The sequence below is a fragment of the Geotrypetes seraphini genome, chromosome 1, assembly GCF_902459505.1.
Source record: "Geotrypetes seraphini chromosome 1, aGeoSer1.1, whole genome shotgun sequence".
In the NCBI taxonomy this organism is placed as follows: Eukaryota; Metazoa; Chordata; class Amphibia; order Gymnophiona; family Dermophiidae; genus Geotrypetes; species Geotrypetes seraphini.
Genome location: NC_047084.1, coordinates 2192609 through 2207933, shown reverse-complemented (window position 1 = coordinate 2207933; position 15325 = coordinate 2192609). Strand labels below are relative to the sequence as shown.

At 42.4% G+C, this 15325-nt stretch overlaps 1 protein-coding gene across 1 annotated transcript in view; it reads right to left on the bottom strand.

Annotated features, from left to right (window-relative positions):
* The window catches only part of RIOK2 (RIO kinase 2), a 64074-nt gene that overhangs the window by 39020 nt on the left and 9729 nt on the right, over positions 1-15325 (bottom strand). The window contains exons 3-4 of the mRNA XM_033963915.1: positions 14021-14137; positions 4156-4328 (exon numbers count right to left, since the gene is read on the bottom strand). Coding sequence (XP_033819806.1) covers positions 4156-4328; positions 14021-14137 — 290 coding nt within the window. The remainder of the gene's footprint in view (positions 1-4155; positions 4329-14020; positions 14138-15325) is intronic.

The following is a 15325-nucleotide window of genomic DNA, read 5'->3' as shown; positions in this document are numbered from 1 at the left end:
CTTTACCTTCCCTATCACCACAGATCACGACCACCAGGACCCCTCAGGGGAATTAAGGAAGACACAAGGTCCGGTTCCGATCCTGACGTACCTCCATGGAACTGCAGCAGCCTGTGCTCTACCCCTTTGTGGACAAACCAGAGAAGAGATGGCTCCCGATCCCGGAGACCCGATCCAATTTGCAGGCTGATTAGAGGGCTTACTGCAGTTCAAGCTTACAGAGCACCCTCCAGAAGCAGACAATCTTTAAGGAAAAGTCTGTGATCTCCTGCCGAAGGAACACTCTCAGAGTGAATCCGCAACACTTGGGCAATACCCACAGCACCAAAGAAAATAAAAGACTAGTAATTGAGAAATAAAATCACAAGCAGAAGAAACTAGAAAAAGTTCTCAGCAAGGCTTCAGAAACAAACTGAACTTCAAGGGGAGTGTCCGCACAGGTGACAAGTTACTGGAGTTTCCATCAGTCCTCCCTAGTCCATACTATATCAAATTGTCATATACGGGACTCAGATAAATTTATTATATCTTTGATATACTGTCTATCAAAATTTATCTAGACGGTTTACAAAGAATTTAAAAGCAAAAAAAAAAAAAAAAAGAAGAGAAAATCCACCACATGATCAGTAAATGTGGAGGAGGAGAGGGATAACATTTAAGACTGACATGATAGGGGAAGGAACAAGAGATGGTAAAAATTACATTGAAATTAAAAAAAAAAAAAAAGAGGGAGGGGTGGATAGAACATTACCAATTAATTCACCTCTAAGGAGGCAATTGGCATAGATCACCTGAGATGATTGGTAGTTCAGGGAAAGAAATGGACTCTTGGATTAGGTATCTTAGGCATCCTTGAATAGAAAGGTTTTTAGTTTTGATTTGAACAGAATAAGGAGGGATTCTTGCTTTATATGCAGGAGGAGAGTATTCCAGAGTGAAGGGGCTATAACTAAAAAAATGGACTTTCTAGTGGTATCATAAAATAATTTCTCGGATAGAGGAAACAACCAGCAAATCTTGATAATTGGAACGTAGTGTACGGGGAATTAAATGTTTATCTATGAACGCAGAGGTATGGTGTTTGGTTTTATAAATGAGAAGAAAGATTTTGAAAGTGATGCAATGAGGGATGGGAAGCCATGTAGAAGTGGAATGACGTGGTTGAATTTATTTGCATGACAGATAAGTTTGACTGCAGTATTTTGCAAGATTTGTAGTCTACGAATCCTTTTTGATTTATGCTCTGGTAAAGGGTATTATAGCAATCAATTTTGGAAATGATGGAGTGGATGAGAATGTTTAGGGAGGGGGTGGGTGTCACGTAATGAAGAAAGTGATCGAATGAGTTTTAACTTGTAGAAGCATTTGCTGACTACCGAACTGATTTGCTGGTGAAATGAAAGGTTTTGATCCAGTATGATTCCAAGTCTGACCAATATCGGCTTTAGCTCTTCAATATATAGCATTCATTTTCTAAATAAAGATCTTTCTGGCAGGGGGTACAGAATGGGAGGTGGAAGGCTGGGAATGCCTGTAGCCCTCATACTGTCATCAGGAGCTCTGTGAAAATCTCTGCAACGTGGCAGATGCAAATGTTCTGGAATGCCGTGAGCCACGAAAATTAGAATGACCAGAACCCCTGGAGGGTCTGGGTCTACTATCAGGCAGGGTCTTAGGATGACAGTCCATCACAGAAACCTTGAGATCATTCAGTCCTTTGCCAAGCAACAAGTGTGCCTTAAAAGGCCACCTAGCTAATGTCGTCTTTGAAGTGGAATCACCAGCTCACTGTCTGACCCAGAGCATTTGGCTGGCCAACAGCGAGTAAGCCGACACTTTTGCCAAAGCTCTCAAGAGATAATAAAGCTTCTGACATATAATCAGTTCCAGCTATCAGAAGGTGAGGAGAGGAATCCACCGCTTCACTCTCCAGTGTGCTCAGCCAAGAGGGACAGGTGCGGGTAAAAGGTCACAGCTGAGGGACAGCTGCATCAAAAGGTTTCCTGAGGACCACAAACACATGGCGGTCTTGCATATCTTTCAACACCACACTACCCCCACTGGAGAGAGGGGTGCGCTTGGACACCTGCACCACCAAAGAATTCACCTGGGCTAGCCCAAAGAGCTGCTGATATTCCTGTGCCAGAGGAAACAAGCATGACAAAGCTCTAGAAATTTACAGAGCATCCTCTGGAGAGTCAAATTGCTCTGAGACCAGAACAACCATATCTGGGTGTCAGCACACACCACAAAACCAGGAGGTAGAAGTGGATGACGCCAGTTGAGGGTCAAAGTTCAATTCCTGCACTGACTCAGCAGTAAGATCTGGCAGAGTTGAAAACTTAAATAAGCTCAGGACTGTAGTATCTTCACCAGGATCCAAAGTCCCCGAAGAATCTGCAGATCTAGCACACAATCATTTATCTCCCGTTCTGGGAAGCACTATACCAGCACACAAGGGAGACATATCATCTGCTGGGTCCCTCAGATCAGGATCAGGCAGTGCAACATCTGCAGCAGGCTAAGGTGAGGATGCACCTAAAGGTACCAGCACACAAGGGAGACATATCATCTGCTGGGTCCCTCAGATCAGGATCAGGCAGTGCAACATCTGCAGCAGGCTAAGGTGAGGATGCACCTAAAGGTACCACTAAGAGATGCTGTGGAGGCGGATTGAAACTGCTAAGGGAAAGAACACTTGTTGGAAAAACTCAAAGACTACAAAAAAAAAAAAAGTTTACGAATTCAGAAATGGTGTCCAGCTCCTGGGACATAAAATCACCCTTAGATGACTTAAATATATGTTTCTTAGGGGAGGCAGCAGCCGGGCTGATAGTTAGGGCACTGGTCTTTGACCTAAGGGCCGCTGCATGAGCAGACTGCTGGGCACTGGACCACTGGTCTGACCCAGCAGCGGTAATTCTTATGTTCTTAAGAGCCAGCCATGTCGAGTCCTGAAAGTAATGCCGGCCTTCCCGCTGGGCTAGCTGAGCATTTGGTCACCTGCTTCAACAGGGGAGAAGCTAAGCTGGACGCTACAACCCCCCATAGCAATTGGAGCACAATCATGGGAAGAATTCACACGAGGAGAGCCCAAGGATTCCATGACTGGCAGTTTTCTAGGCAAAATTTTAAAAAAGATTGATAAAAATCCAAGATGGTCGCTGGCACAAAATTTGTGCCAAAATCGTGATATTTTTCAGAGTTCCCAAACTTTCAAAATGACATTTTAGGATTTTTCAGGAGGGGGGGAACATCCAGAAACACTCAAAACCCCACTTTTCCAACCTCCCCCAATGTCTCTCACAGGCTGTCAAGCCTGCCTGCTTGTCCTGGGATAAGAGAGGATTATGAAAGCATAAATGTACCTTTGTTCTGAAAGCTGGTGCAAACTTCACAGGAGTGCTGCAGTGCACGGTGCCGTGGGCAGCGGCTCCTCGTGCGCGTCCTGCACCTCATCCGGAAGCCTGCCTTCTGGCCTTTTCCTACAGCCCCATGCACTGCAACAATCAGGAAGCCGGCCTGATGATGCAGCGCCAACCGCACCGTGGACCGGCAGCTGCAAAACCCTGCGGACCGGCAGTTGAAGAACACTGATCTAAACCTAAGTCTGTGTGTTCTCAAGCAGGCAGAGCTGTGAAATTGCTCCAAATACCGAATTCCTGAAAAAAAACAGGATGAAATTACACCACACAAATGAAATAACATGGGGAAATAACGAACAACAACAAAATTACCCCATACAAATAAAATAAAATGGGAAGAGCAGAACAAACACTCCTGCAGGCACACGTGCAGAAGGAAAGAACTGTAGATGGAGCAAGAGAACCCAGTGAAGTACAGCAGAGGCAGAGTGAAAAATCCAGAGTGGACTCCTTCTGCAGAATGCGATAATGGGGAAATAACCCAGCTGTCTAGAATGTCTCACCTATTGCACTGGAAAAATAGGTTATAAAAAAGTCTGACATTGTAACAAGGTCATGAGAATATTCACAGCCCCATTTAAAGTGTCAAGTTCATTGATATCAGGGTATTTGAGGTCTTTTCTCCTCGTTTTCTTTAATTTCATTACTTGAGGACACTGGGTTATTTATATAGCATATTATACACACCCACACACAAATCTAGATTACTTTAAAATTTATGAAAAAATACCTTCATATAGGCAAATTCCTTCATGGCAGCCAGACGAGATAAATACAGCCATGACATCTTGTGCCGGTGTTTGTGATAGTCGCGCTTGTTCTTTAGGTTACGAAAAGAAATTCTGCCAAGTCGATGCAACTTCAGTGCAAGCTGATTCTCTTCATTTGCAACAATATAAATATCTATAGAATATGAGAACAGAATATGATTGGTGAATTACTGAATGGTGCAGAACAGGTAAAAGTGAATCGATTTTTCCCTCTTTCAAAGAGTACAAAGACCAGGAGACACTCAAATTACTCCCAAAATTAATAGAAGAAAATATTTTTTTTCGCTCATCTCAAATAGTTAAGCTCTGGAACTTGTTGCCAGAGGGTGTGGTAACTGTGGTTAGTGTAGCTAGGTTTAAAAATAAAAACGGTTTAGACAAGTTCCTGGAGGAAAAGTCTATAGTCTGTAATTAAGACAGGCATGAGAAAAACAACTGCTTACCCTGAGTAACATTACACATCCACAGAAAAAAAAAAAGAGGGATATTGCTCTCCCTCATTTATTAACTGATTAAGGGTAAAGGTCTTTCGCTGTGGCATGGGCCTCAAAGACAAAGCAATACAAACATGAGCATTATCAGATAATGAGACCCAAATTCACTGACAAAAACAGGTTTGTTCTATTCTGTATCAGATAGAACAGAGAACATAGAAACCTGTGCAGCTCAAAGCGGATTAAAAAAAAAAAAGTGTGCTTAAACCTAGAAAATCTTCAAAATTTGCCAATAAACAACATCATATGGCAAAACAGTTGCTGAATAGGAGAACATGAAATACTGAAAAGTAAAATGACACAAAAAGTACTGCATTATGAAAACTATCATACAAAGAGGGTGGCTATCTAGTGCGATTAGAGGGAAGAAAATTTGGCCAGTAAGGTCTAATTTTTCTTTCCTTGTTAGCACCAGATGAGACCAGGACACATGGGATGTAAAAATGCATTCATCATGATGGGAAGGAATCGTCATCCCTGCTCTAAGAACTCCTCTACCTGCCATATGAGAATTTAGTAGATGTAAATTGAATGGACCATGATGCTGCTTTACAGGAGGTACATTACACCCAAGAAGAGGCTAATGTGATATAAAATGTTTTAGCCCCCCCCCCCCCTAATTTCACCTATTATTGCATATATGTCACACTCAATGGTTTCTGATCTTTAAACAAAATGTAATAATTAGTCAAAGGGAACTTGAGTAAACACATAAATAAATTAAATAATTTAAACTGTTCAGGAACAAAGTTATCCAAACACCCATGTGAAAAAAACAAAAAACTACTCCCTAAAATTAATAATTGGTTGCACCACTTTTAATCAGCAATGATTGCAACAAAATGTTTCCTACTTGTTTGCACGTTTCCGGGTCTCGCTGCGTCTTTGTGAGGTAGAAACTGACGTTTCAGCCATCATGTTGTGGCTTTCTTCAGGGTATGCTCTGAAGTCTGCAGAGTGACTTTATAAATAGAGGGTTCACCGACCTGATGGTGGACTGCTGGCAGTCCACCAATATAAATTTTGGCGTGAAATTCAGTTGGTCAGAAATTTGAATTTTGTTGTGAAAGTCCATAGAATGGAAAAAGTCTGGTAGGTTTAAAGATGTTCTCCCCGTAGACTTTTTCCATTCTATGGACTTTCACAACAAAACTCAAATTTCTGACCAACTGACTTTTCCGCCAAAATTCAAATTGGTGGACTGCCCTGTTCCCAATCAGGTAAGTGAATCCACTATTTATAAAGTCACACTGCAGATTTCAGAACATACCCTGAAGAAAGCTACAGCATGGTGGCTGAAATGTCAGTTTCTACCTGGCAAAGACGCAGCGAGACATGGAAATCTGCAACAAGCACAATGCCAGCTGTGGAAAACCTGAGAACAAAATGTTTCCTATATTTTGATATCAATCTATCACATTGCTGTTGAGGAATTAGGCAACTCTTCTTTGCAGAGCTGCTTCAATTCAGATGCATTTGTAGATTTTCATGCACAAACTGTTCATTTCAGATCCTAGTACAGTCCAAAATACAGTCCAAAATACCGCCATCCGCCTTATCTTTGGCCTGAAGAAATGGGAACACATATCCCCTTTCTACAACAAGTTGCACTGGCTGCCATTCGAATCCAGAGTTCTATTTAAGTTTTCTTGCATCTGCTACAAAACCGTATCTGGTATGTCACCAGCCTATCTTTACCCCCACTTCAACCTGAACAATAATAAGAAGAGCTCCCGCAGATCAACTTTGTTCGCTTTTCCCTCACTGAAATCGTGTCATCTTAAAAGATTCCTCGAATGAACCTTCTCTTTTCAAGCGGCCAAACTAAATTCATGGCTCGCCCAAATCATACTTGACTGCTCTTCATACCCCCCCTTCAGAAAAAAGCTCAAAACTCTACTTTTCAACGGACCAAATCCCTAACGCTCCCCTCTTCCGCCATAACGTTTCCCCTTCTCCACCTTAGAAAACAGATTAAAACCCTTCTTTGCAACAGACCTATCCCTTAACGCCCCCCTTCCCCCATCTCACCCCCCCTCTCCTTACTTTTCCGCCCGCCCCCCTTCTAAGTTTGTTGCTCCCCCCCCTTTTTTCCAGCTAATATGCTTTGTTCCCCCCTCTCTTAAACTTAATTGTATCCTACTTCAGCACACTCTGTATGTACCCCGTATTTGGCCCTTCCCTCACCTAAATTGTTAATGTAAACGAGTTTGACCCTACGATTGCTTTGTTATGTTCTTCTTTTTTCTAATCGCACTGTATGCAATTCATCTATCTGTTGTGAACCGCCTTGAACTCCCTGGGTATGGCGGTATACAAAATAAAATATTATTATTATTATTATTATCTCTGTGGGGTTCAAGTCAAGACTTGGTCAATCCAAAAACTTTTAATTTTTTTTTCTCCTTAGCCATTCAGATGTAAATTTGTTTTCTATTTTGGATCATTCGTCTTGCTGCATGAGCCAATTACACTTCAGCCCATGGACAGATGACTGGACATTCTTAATAATTTTCTGGTACAGTGTAGAAATCATGGATCCTTCAATAATAGAAGTCTTCCTGGTCCTGATGCAGCAAAATATCTTCACACCATCATACTATCACCACGTCTGACTGTTGGTATGTACTTACTGTGGAATCCTCTATCTGTTCTATGCCAATGACAAAGACATCAGCAAACCTGGACCCCCATCATTGGGTAGTTCTAGGAGCATTGGAAACTCATGCTCCCTGACCTTTTAATCCTCTATCTGTTCTATGCCAATGACAAAGACATCAGCAAACCTGGACCCCCATCATTGGGTAGTTCTAGGAGCATTGGAAACTCATGCTCCCTGACCTTTTTTTCCTATAGGAAAGGAAGGCTGTCTAGACTGAAAAATTAAATGCTAGGAAATTAGAAAGACCTGTCTTATGTCTGAAATTCCTAAATTTTGACATACCAGAAGTCATACAAAGGATTTAGGCTTTAACTCAGGGAATCTATGAGGCTTAGCTTCTTCTAAATATTTAATAATTTTGTCAAGTTCTTCCACAAAAAGTAACTTGTCCTTAAATGGGAATTTATTAAGATAGGACTTAGAAGCCACATTTGTCGACCAATTTGCATTACATTACATTAGTGAATTCTATTCCGCCTGTGCCTTGTGGTTCTAAGCGGATTACAAATTAGTAGTCTGGACATTTCCAGGAGAATTACAAAATAAAGAAGCAAGTATATAACAGGTTACAATGATGAATAACAATACATTCAGGATACAGTAGAGAGTTACATAACGTTGAAGGAAGCAGTTTTCTGGTTACAGACGGTGATTTCTTGTTTAGGTTTCTGACTATGGGAAATGGTTTGAAGAATTGACTAGGTGTTACTGTGGTGGTGGTATTCACGAGAGAATATGCTATTGCAAATAAGAATGAGGTTAGAATGATGGGAGGTGTTTTTTGAATAGATGTGTTTTGATTTCTTTTCGGAATACTTTAATGTCTGTTGTTTTGATCAGCAGCTTGGAGATGGTAGGGTCAATTTTCGCTGCCTGTGTCGCTAGAAGGTTGTCGTATAGTTTCTTGCATCAGGTACCATTGAGAGGAGGGTAGGCGAATAGGCTCTGAGTTCTCCTTATTCTGGGTGAGAGGTTACGGTATAGGCGGTTGTTTAGGTAACTGGGTGCAGTACCATGGGTTACTTTAAATAGTAGACAGTAGAATTTGAATTGGGTTCTTGCTTTTATCGGTAGCCAGTGAGAGTCTAGGTAGGCATTGGTGATGTGGTCATATTTGCTAAGGGAGTAGATGAGTCTGAGGGCTGTGTTCTGAACGGTCTGTAGTTGTTTTATCATGTAATTTGGGCATGGTAGGTAGAGGCTGTTGCAGTAGTCTACAATACTTAATACAAGGGATTGTACTATGATCTTGTATTGATCTTTGTTAAATAATTTTCTTATTTTTCTTAAGTTTCGCATGGTGAAGAATGCTTTTTGGATGATTTTGTGGATTTGTGTCTGCATTGTGCAGTTTCTGTCTAGTTGTATTTCCAGAATTTTGAGTGTGCTCTGTATTGGGTACTTGATTGTGTTTAATTCCAGTTCTGTTAAGGATGGTTTTTTTGTCCTTCTCTAGTAGTAGGAATTTAGTTTTATCCGAGTTCAGCTAAAACTTATGGTTGGACATCCATTTTTCTATGATTTCCATTGTTATTTTCAGGCGTTCTGTGGATATGGGGTCTTGGATGTCGAAGGGAGGAGGATGGTTATGTTGTCCGCGTAGCTGAATGATACTATGTTTAGGGCGTCTAGAGTTGTGCCTAGGGAAGCTATGAAGAGGTTGAATAGTATGGGCGATAGTGGTGATCCTTGTGGTACTCCGCATGGGTTTGACCATGAGTCGGATATAAGATCTTTTGACTTAACTCTGTATGATCGTGTTTTAAGGAAACCTTGGAACCAGTTGTGAACTCTACCTGAGATTCCTATGGTGTCTAGTATCTGGAGTAGTGTGGGATGGTCTACTAGGTCGAATGCTGCTGAAAGATCGAGTTGGATGAGAAGCAGCTTGTTTTCTTTGCTGAGGTGCTGTCGGGCTATGTCTAATAGCGATACCAGTAGAGTTTCTGTGCTGTGGTTAGTTCTGAATCCAGATTGCGATGGATGCAGAATGTGGTGGTCTTCTAGGTAGTTGGAGAGATAGTGTGCTACAAGGCCTTCTATTAGTTTGACGTATAGTGGGATAGAAGCGATTGGTCTATAGTTTGTTGGGTTGACTACTGGACCTTTGAGATCTTTTAGTACAGTGGTGCCTCGCATAACGGACGCCTCGCACAGCGAACGCTGCGCACAACGAACTTTATGTCTTGATCCGTACAACGAACTTCGTTTCACACAACGAAGTCGCCCGAGCTGCATCCTTCCGCGCAGGCACTGCGCTTAACTGCCCTCTCTCCGCCTGGTTCCCTCTTGCCCCCCCGACTCCCCGACACGATCGGGGCAAAAAGGAGCCCAAGCCCTCTTGCCCCGCCGATTCCCCAACTCCCCACACAATATCGGGCCAGGAGGGAGCCCAAGTCCTCCTGGCCACGGCGACCCCCTAACCCCACCCTGCACTACATTACGGGCAGGAGGGATCCCAGGCCCTCCTGCCCTCGACGCAAACCCCCCCCCCCCCCAACGACCGCCCCCCCCCCAAGAACCTCCGACCGCCTCCCCAGCCGACCCGCGACCCCCCTGGCCGACCCCCACGACACCCCCAACCCCCTTCCCCGTACCTTTCTGTAGTTGGCCGGACAGACGGGAGCCAAACCCGCCTGTCCGGCAGGCAGCCAACGACGGAATGAGGCCGGATTGGCCCATCCGTCCCAAAGCTCCGCCTACTGGTGGGGCCTAAGGCGCCTGGGCCAATCAGAATAGGCCCGGGAGCCTTAGGTCCCTCCTGGGGGCGGGGCCTGAGGCACATGGGCCCAACCCGACCATGTGCCTCAGGCCCTGCCCCCAGGAGGGACCTAAGGCTCCCGGGCCTATTCTGATTGGCCCAGGCGCCTTAGGCCCCACCAGTAGGCGGAGCTTTGGGACGGATGGGCCAATCCGGCCTCATTCCGTCGATGGCTACCTGCCGGACAGGCGGGTTTGGCTCCCGTCTGTCCGGCCAACTACAGAAAGGTACGGGGAAGGGGGTTGGGGGTGTCGTGGGGGTCGGCCAGGGGGGTCGCGGGTCGGCTGGGGGGGCGGTCGGAGGTTCTTGGGGGGGGGGGGGCGGTCGTTGGGGGGGGGGGGGGTTTGCGTCGAGGGCAGGAGGGCCTGGGATCCCTCCTGCCCGTAATGTAGTGCAGGGTGGGGTTAGGGGGTCGCCGTGGCCAGGAGGACTTGGGCTCCCTCCTGGCCCGATATTGTCGGGGAGTTGGGGAATCGGCGGGGCAAGAGGGCTTGGGCTCCCTTTTGCCCCGATCGTGTCGGGGAGTCGGGGGGGCAAGAGGGCTTGAGCTCCCTTTTGCCCCGATCGTGTCGGGGAGTCGGGGGGGCAAGAGAGCTTGAGCTCCCTCTTGCCCCGATCGTGTCGGGGAGTCGGGGGGGGGGGTGCAAGAGGGCTTGAGCCCCCTCTTGCCCCGATCGTGTCGGGGAGTCGGGGGGGCAAGAGGGCTTGAGCTCCCTCTTGCCCCGATCGTGTCGGGGGTGCCAGGGACCACACGGAGTCACCCACCGTACCACCCGATTCGGGTAAGCGCAGGTATCGGTGGGTGGCTTATTTGCGGGGGGGTGCCTTATTTTACATTTTTTTCTAAAAAGGGGGGGCTGTCTTATTTGATGGCCCTGCCTTATCATCGGGGAAACACGGTAGAAAAAAAAAAAAAATGAACAGTTAAGTCCCAGTTTTTGCCGCTGAGACTCTGCCCTCTCACTGTAAAATTAGACTCTACTTAGTCTGTCTTTAAATTTAAAAAGTGTGTTGTTTTAAAAAACAATTATGTTTTTAGATGTATCTAAATAAAAATAATAACCAAAAATTTATCTTTTTTTATGTCATCTTAGCATATTTTATGCTACAGAACGAATTATTTTTTTTAACATGTATTGTTATGGGAAAATGCGTTTCACATAACGAACTTTTCGCATAACAAACTTGCTCCTGGAACGAATTAAGTTCGTTGTGTGAGGCACCACTGTATAGGAGTAATTATAATTTTGCCTAGTTCCGGTGGGAAGTGACCTTCCCTGAATGTAGTTTGCAGCCATAGCGTGAGTCTAGCTTTAAATTTAGTGGATGCTGTAGCTAGTAGGAATGGAGGACAGTTGTTCAAATCACATGAAGATTTGCTGTATTTTTTGTAAAGCCGGTCCAGGTCTGACCATTGTATTGTTGGGAAGTTGGTCCAGATCCTATCTGCTGAGATGGCTTCATCTATTGTGGGTTTAATTAGTATCTCTTCTATATTGTTTCGTGAGTTGTTGAATGTGGTTCTGATTGTGATGATTTTCTGTTTGAAGTAGTCCGCTAATTGGGTAGCTGTTGAGTCTGGTTTCCTTGGGTGGCGAGGAATGGTTTGGTATCAGTGAGATTTCTTAAGAGGTTAAAAAGTCTTTGTGTCTGGTTTTTCGGTGCCGATGAGTTTGGAGTAGTAGTCTTTTCTTTTTTCCTTCAGTTTGGTTTTGTATTGTTTGATTTGGATTTTCCATTCTGTTTTGGTGTGGTCTTGTTTCTGTTTTTTCCATATCCTTTCTAATTATCTAGAGAAACTGACAAGCTATAACAAAGTCAAAATGAAACAGACTGGTAAGCTATAAGATTCAAGAGGTATGATCAAACTGTACTCTCAGATACCTGCTTGGTCAATCATCAAAGATCTCGATAACCAAGATTGCAGGTTGAGATATCAATCATTGAGTACAGAATGAAAATGCAAAAAGTGCTCTAAAGTGCTCAAAATAAGTATTATAAATAAATAAATAAATCACACTTATCTTAGTGGAGTTAATACAACCCTACGGGGACCCGTTTCACCCTAAATTGGCTTCTTCAGGGGTCAGTATTTTGTATCTGAGAGTACAGTTTGATCATACCTCTTGAATCTTATAGCTTACCAGTCTGTTTCATTTTGATCTTGGGATTTTTTGACTTGGTGCGTTGAAGCTATAACAAAGTGCCATACTCATGGCACTCAAGAGATCATAAAGACCATCAATCAACTAGGATAGCCCAGCCTCCAATTGCTGAAGCAGATTCTAAGTCAAAACTTATCACCATGGCTCAAAGCTTAACCTTTCTGTACCAATCAAAGACTAGCTCTTGCTATATAACAACAAAAAAATGGAAGTTTCTAAGGCATCTACTTTGAAGGACTGACTGTTGGAGAGTCGTTTCTACTTTACAATCTGTCCATATACATGCTACAGTGTGGCACTTTTCCTGAAAACTTGCTATGGTGGTTGCAGGAAAATCCTGAATTTGGATTAGTGTTCAGATAGTCCCAAAACTGAACCAAACTTGTTCCTATATTACAAAACATGTAACTCTTGTTTAAAGTATATGGATTGAACACAGGTGACAAGACCATTTTAACTTTTTTTTTTTTTTTTTTTAATTCTCTTGACCTACTCTGACTAATATCTCTTCATTCTCTTGCATATTCTACATGGAGGCATAGCAAAAAATTTGTTCGTTGTTGATCCCTTAATTGTAGTTTTATATATATATATATATATATATATATATATATATATATATATATATATATATATAATGACTACTATGTAAAATGAGGATGTACCATGTTAAACTCCTACTTGTCATGTTTACTCACTCGTATCTAACAACATTTGGCAAAGAATGCATACATTTTAGAAAAATATTAGCTTTTATTAGAAACACAAATGTTTAATATTATATGTAAAATTCCAAGTTTATTTTTTTAAGACAGTTTGACATTGCCTTGGGTCCTGTGATTTTGCATGGGAAAAGATCATACAATTTACAGAAGGATAGTCAGGGAAGAAGCCATCCTCCATTCTGCATACATGATCTGACATACTCTGGAAGGAAATATAAATTGCATCATGTATAAGCGAGCATCCCATCACCTTGAACCCTAGATTTGCTCTTGCTTGGAGCAGATTTCCAGAAAGTCCCTTGCTATGGTCAAGTAGTTCTCATTCTAGTTAGTGATATGATTGTCTGCTCATTTTTTTTCCTTCAAGGCAAAGTTGGTAAACCAAGCTGAAACAAGAAGTGTTATTTCATACACTCATATGTAATAAAATCCTTCAGATTATAAAAGCCACTGGCTGCACTTTCTTATGGCAGAGCTACTTTCAAACTATAGTACTGATTTCCAGGTCCCAGATCAGAACACTTGGCCAGACATCAACATCCAGGTTACTTAATCTTGTACTCAAGGATGATTATATTGGAAACAGGTAATAAATGAGCGACACTCAGGGTATGACGCTGAGGTAAGACACCAAGAGAGCCAACTATGCAGCACAATCTGTCTGCCAAGGTGAGACTAAACTGCCTTAACCATCTTATAAAGAAGGGATGGAAAGGAAAAAAAAAGAAAAGATGGCAGAGTAGAATGCCTGGCAAGACAAACAAGGCAAATGAAAATTGCCTAGAGATTCTCTTTAAAAAAAACAACAACAACAACAAAAAAAAAAAACAACCAACCAAACAATCTTGGGGGTCCTTTTACTAAGGCAAGCTAACCGATTTAGCACGCGCTAAATGCTAAGGAGCCTATAGAATATAATGGACGCCTTAGTATTTAGCATGCGCTAAATCGGTTAGCGCGCCTTAGTGAAAGGACCCCTTGGTAAGTTGCAATTACATTAACGTAAAAAAAAGGTTACCTGATTCTTTTCCAACACCCATCTGGTTTCCAACCGAACTGACAACCTCTCTAGAAGAGAGAGCTTTCAAAGCAAGGTAGTCATAACCTCCATAAGTTAGACGATAGCCTTGGACAGCTAAGTGAAATTTAAATAAAAGAAAATTTTAAAATGTGAAAACAAAATCTTCAAGTCATTTACTGTACACATTCAAGATGTAAAGTATAAATGTGAAATCTTCTTAATAGTTTCTTATGAAACAAGATGTAAAGTATAAATGTGAAATCTTCTTAATAGTTTCTTATGAAATTATAGCAGTCTCCTGGAGAAGTAATGCAAAGTTGATATTTTATGGTTAATACAATAAAATCTGCAAATAGGATCATGAAAGTTTAACTTTTCAATTAGCATCTCATCATTCCCCAAACAAACTAGGTGAATACCAGAAGGGAGATGATTGTATGTTCATTCTAGCAGTCTCATATTTTTCAGTAACCGTTTAGATCAGTGGTCTTCACTTATTTTCAAGTGAGAGCCATTTTGGGTCCAAAAGGGGCAGAGGAGAGTCAACAAATATGCTCCTACTTTGGGCCATGACATCCATTCCTACCAGAACACATGGCCTTGATCACGTACAAAACACAGGAAAAAAAAAAATTGTGCAAAACACAGGACCAAAACTAAAAGTCCTAATATACATAAACAGTAACACCAACAGAGAGAGAAACAAATGCATTTCTTCCTGAACAGTGCAAAATAGACAGCAGATGTAAATTCTCAAAACTAACATATTTCAATCACTAAATTAAAAATAAAATCATTTTTCTTGCCTTTGTTTGGTGATTTTTTTTAAAAAAATTTCTAATTATCTTTTCCCAGTCTCTGGTTGCACTTCCTTCTGCCTCTGTTTTTAATTCTATTTCCAGGGCCTTCTTATTCATTTGCTGTTTATCTCTCCTTCACTTTCTGTCCTACATCCATCTTTGGCATTAACTTTTAATAATCAACTGTCTTCAGTTTTTCTGCTTCCTTCTCAATCTATCTACTTTTTCATGTCTTCCTTTCCTCTCCTCATATACGATCTCCTCCCTCTTTTCCCCCCTAGTCCCATCTTTTCTTAAACAGCATTTTTTCCATCTCTTTTTTTTCCCCACGTGTACCATCTCCTCCCATCTTTTCTTAAACAGCATTTTTCCCATCTCTCTTTCCTTCCCCATATGTACCATCTCCTCCCATCTTTTCCATCTCTTTCCTTCCCCACCCCTCCCATCCTTCTGCACCATCTCTTCCCTCTCTCCCCTTCCTCTCCATCCCTGTGCAGCATCT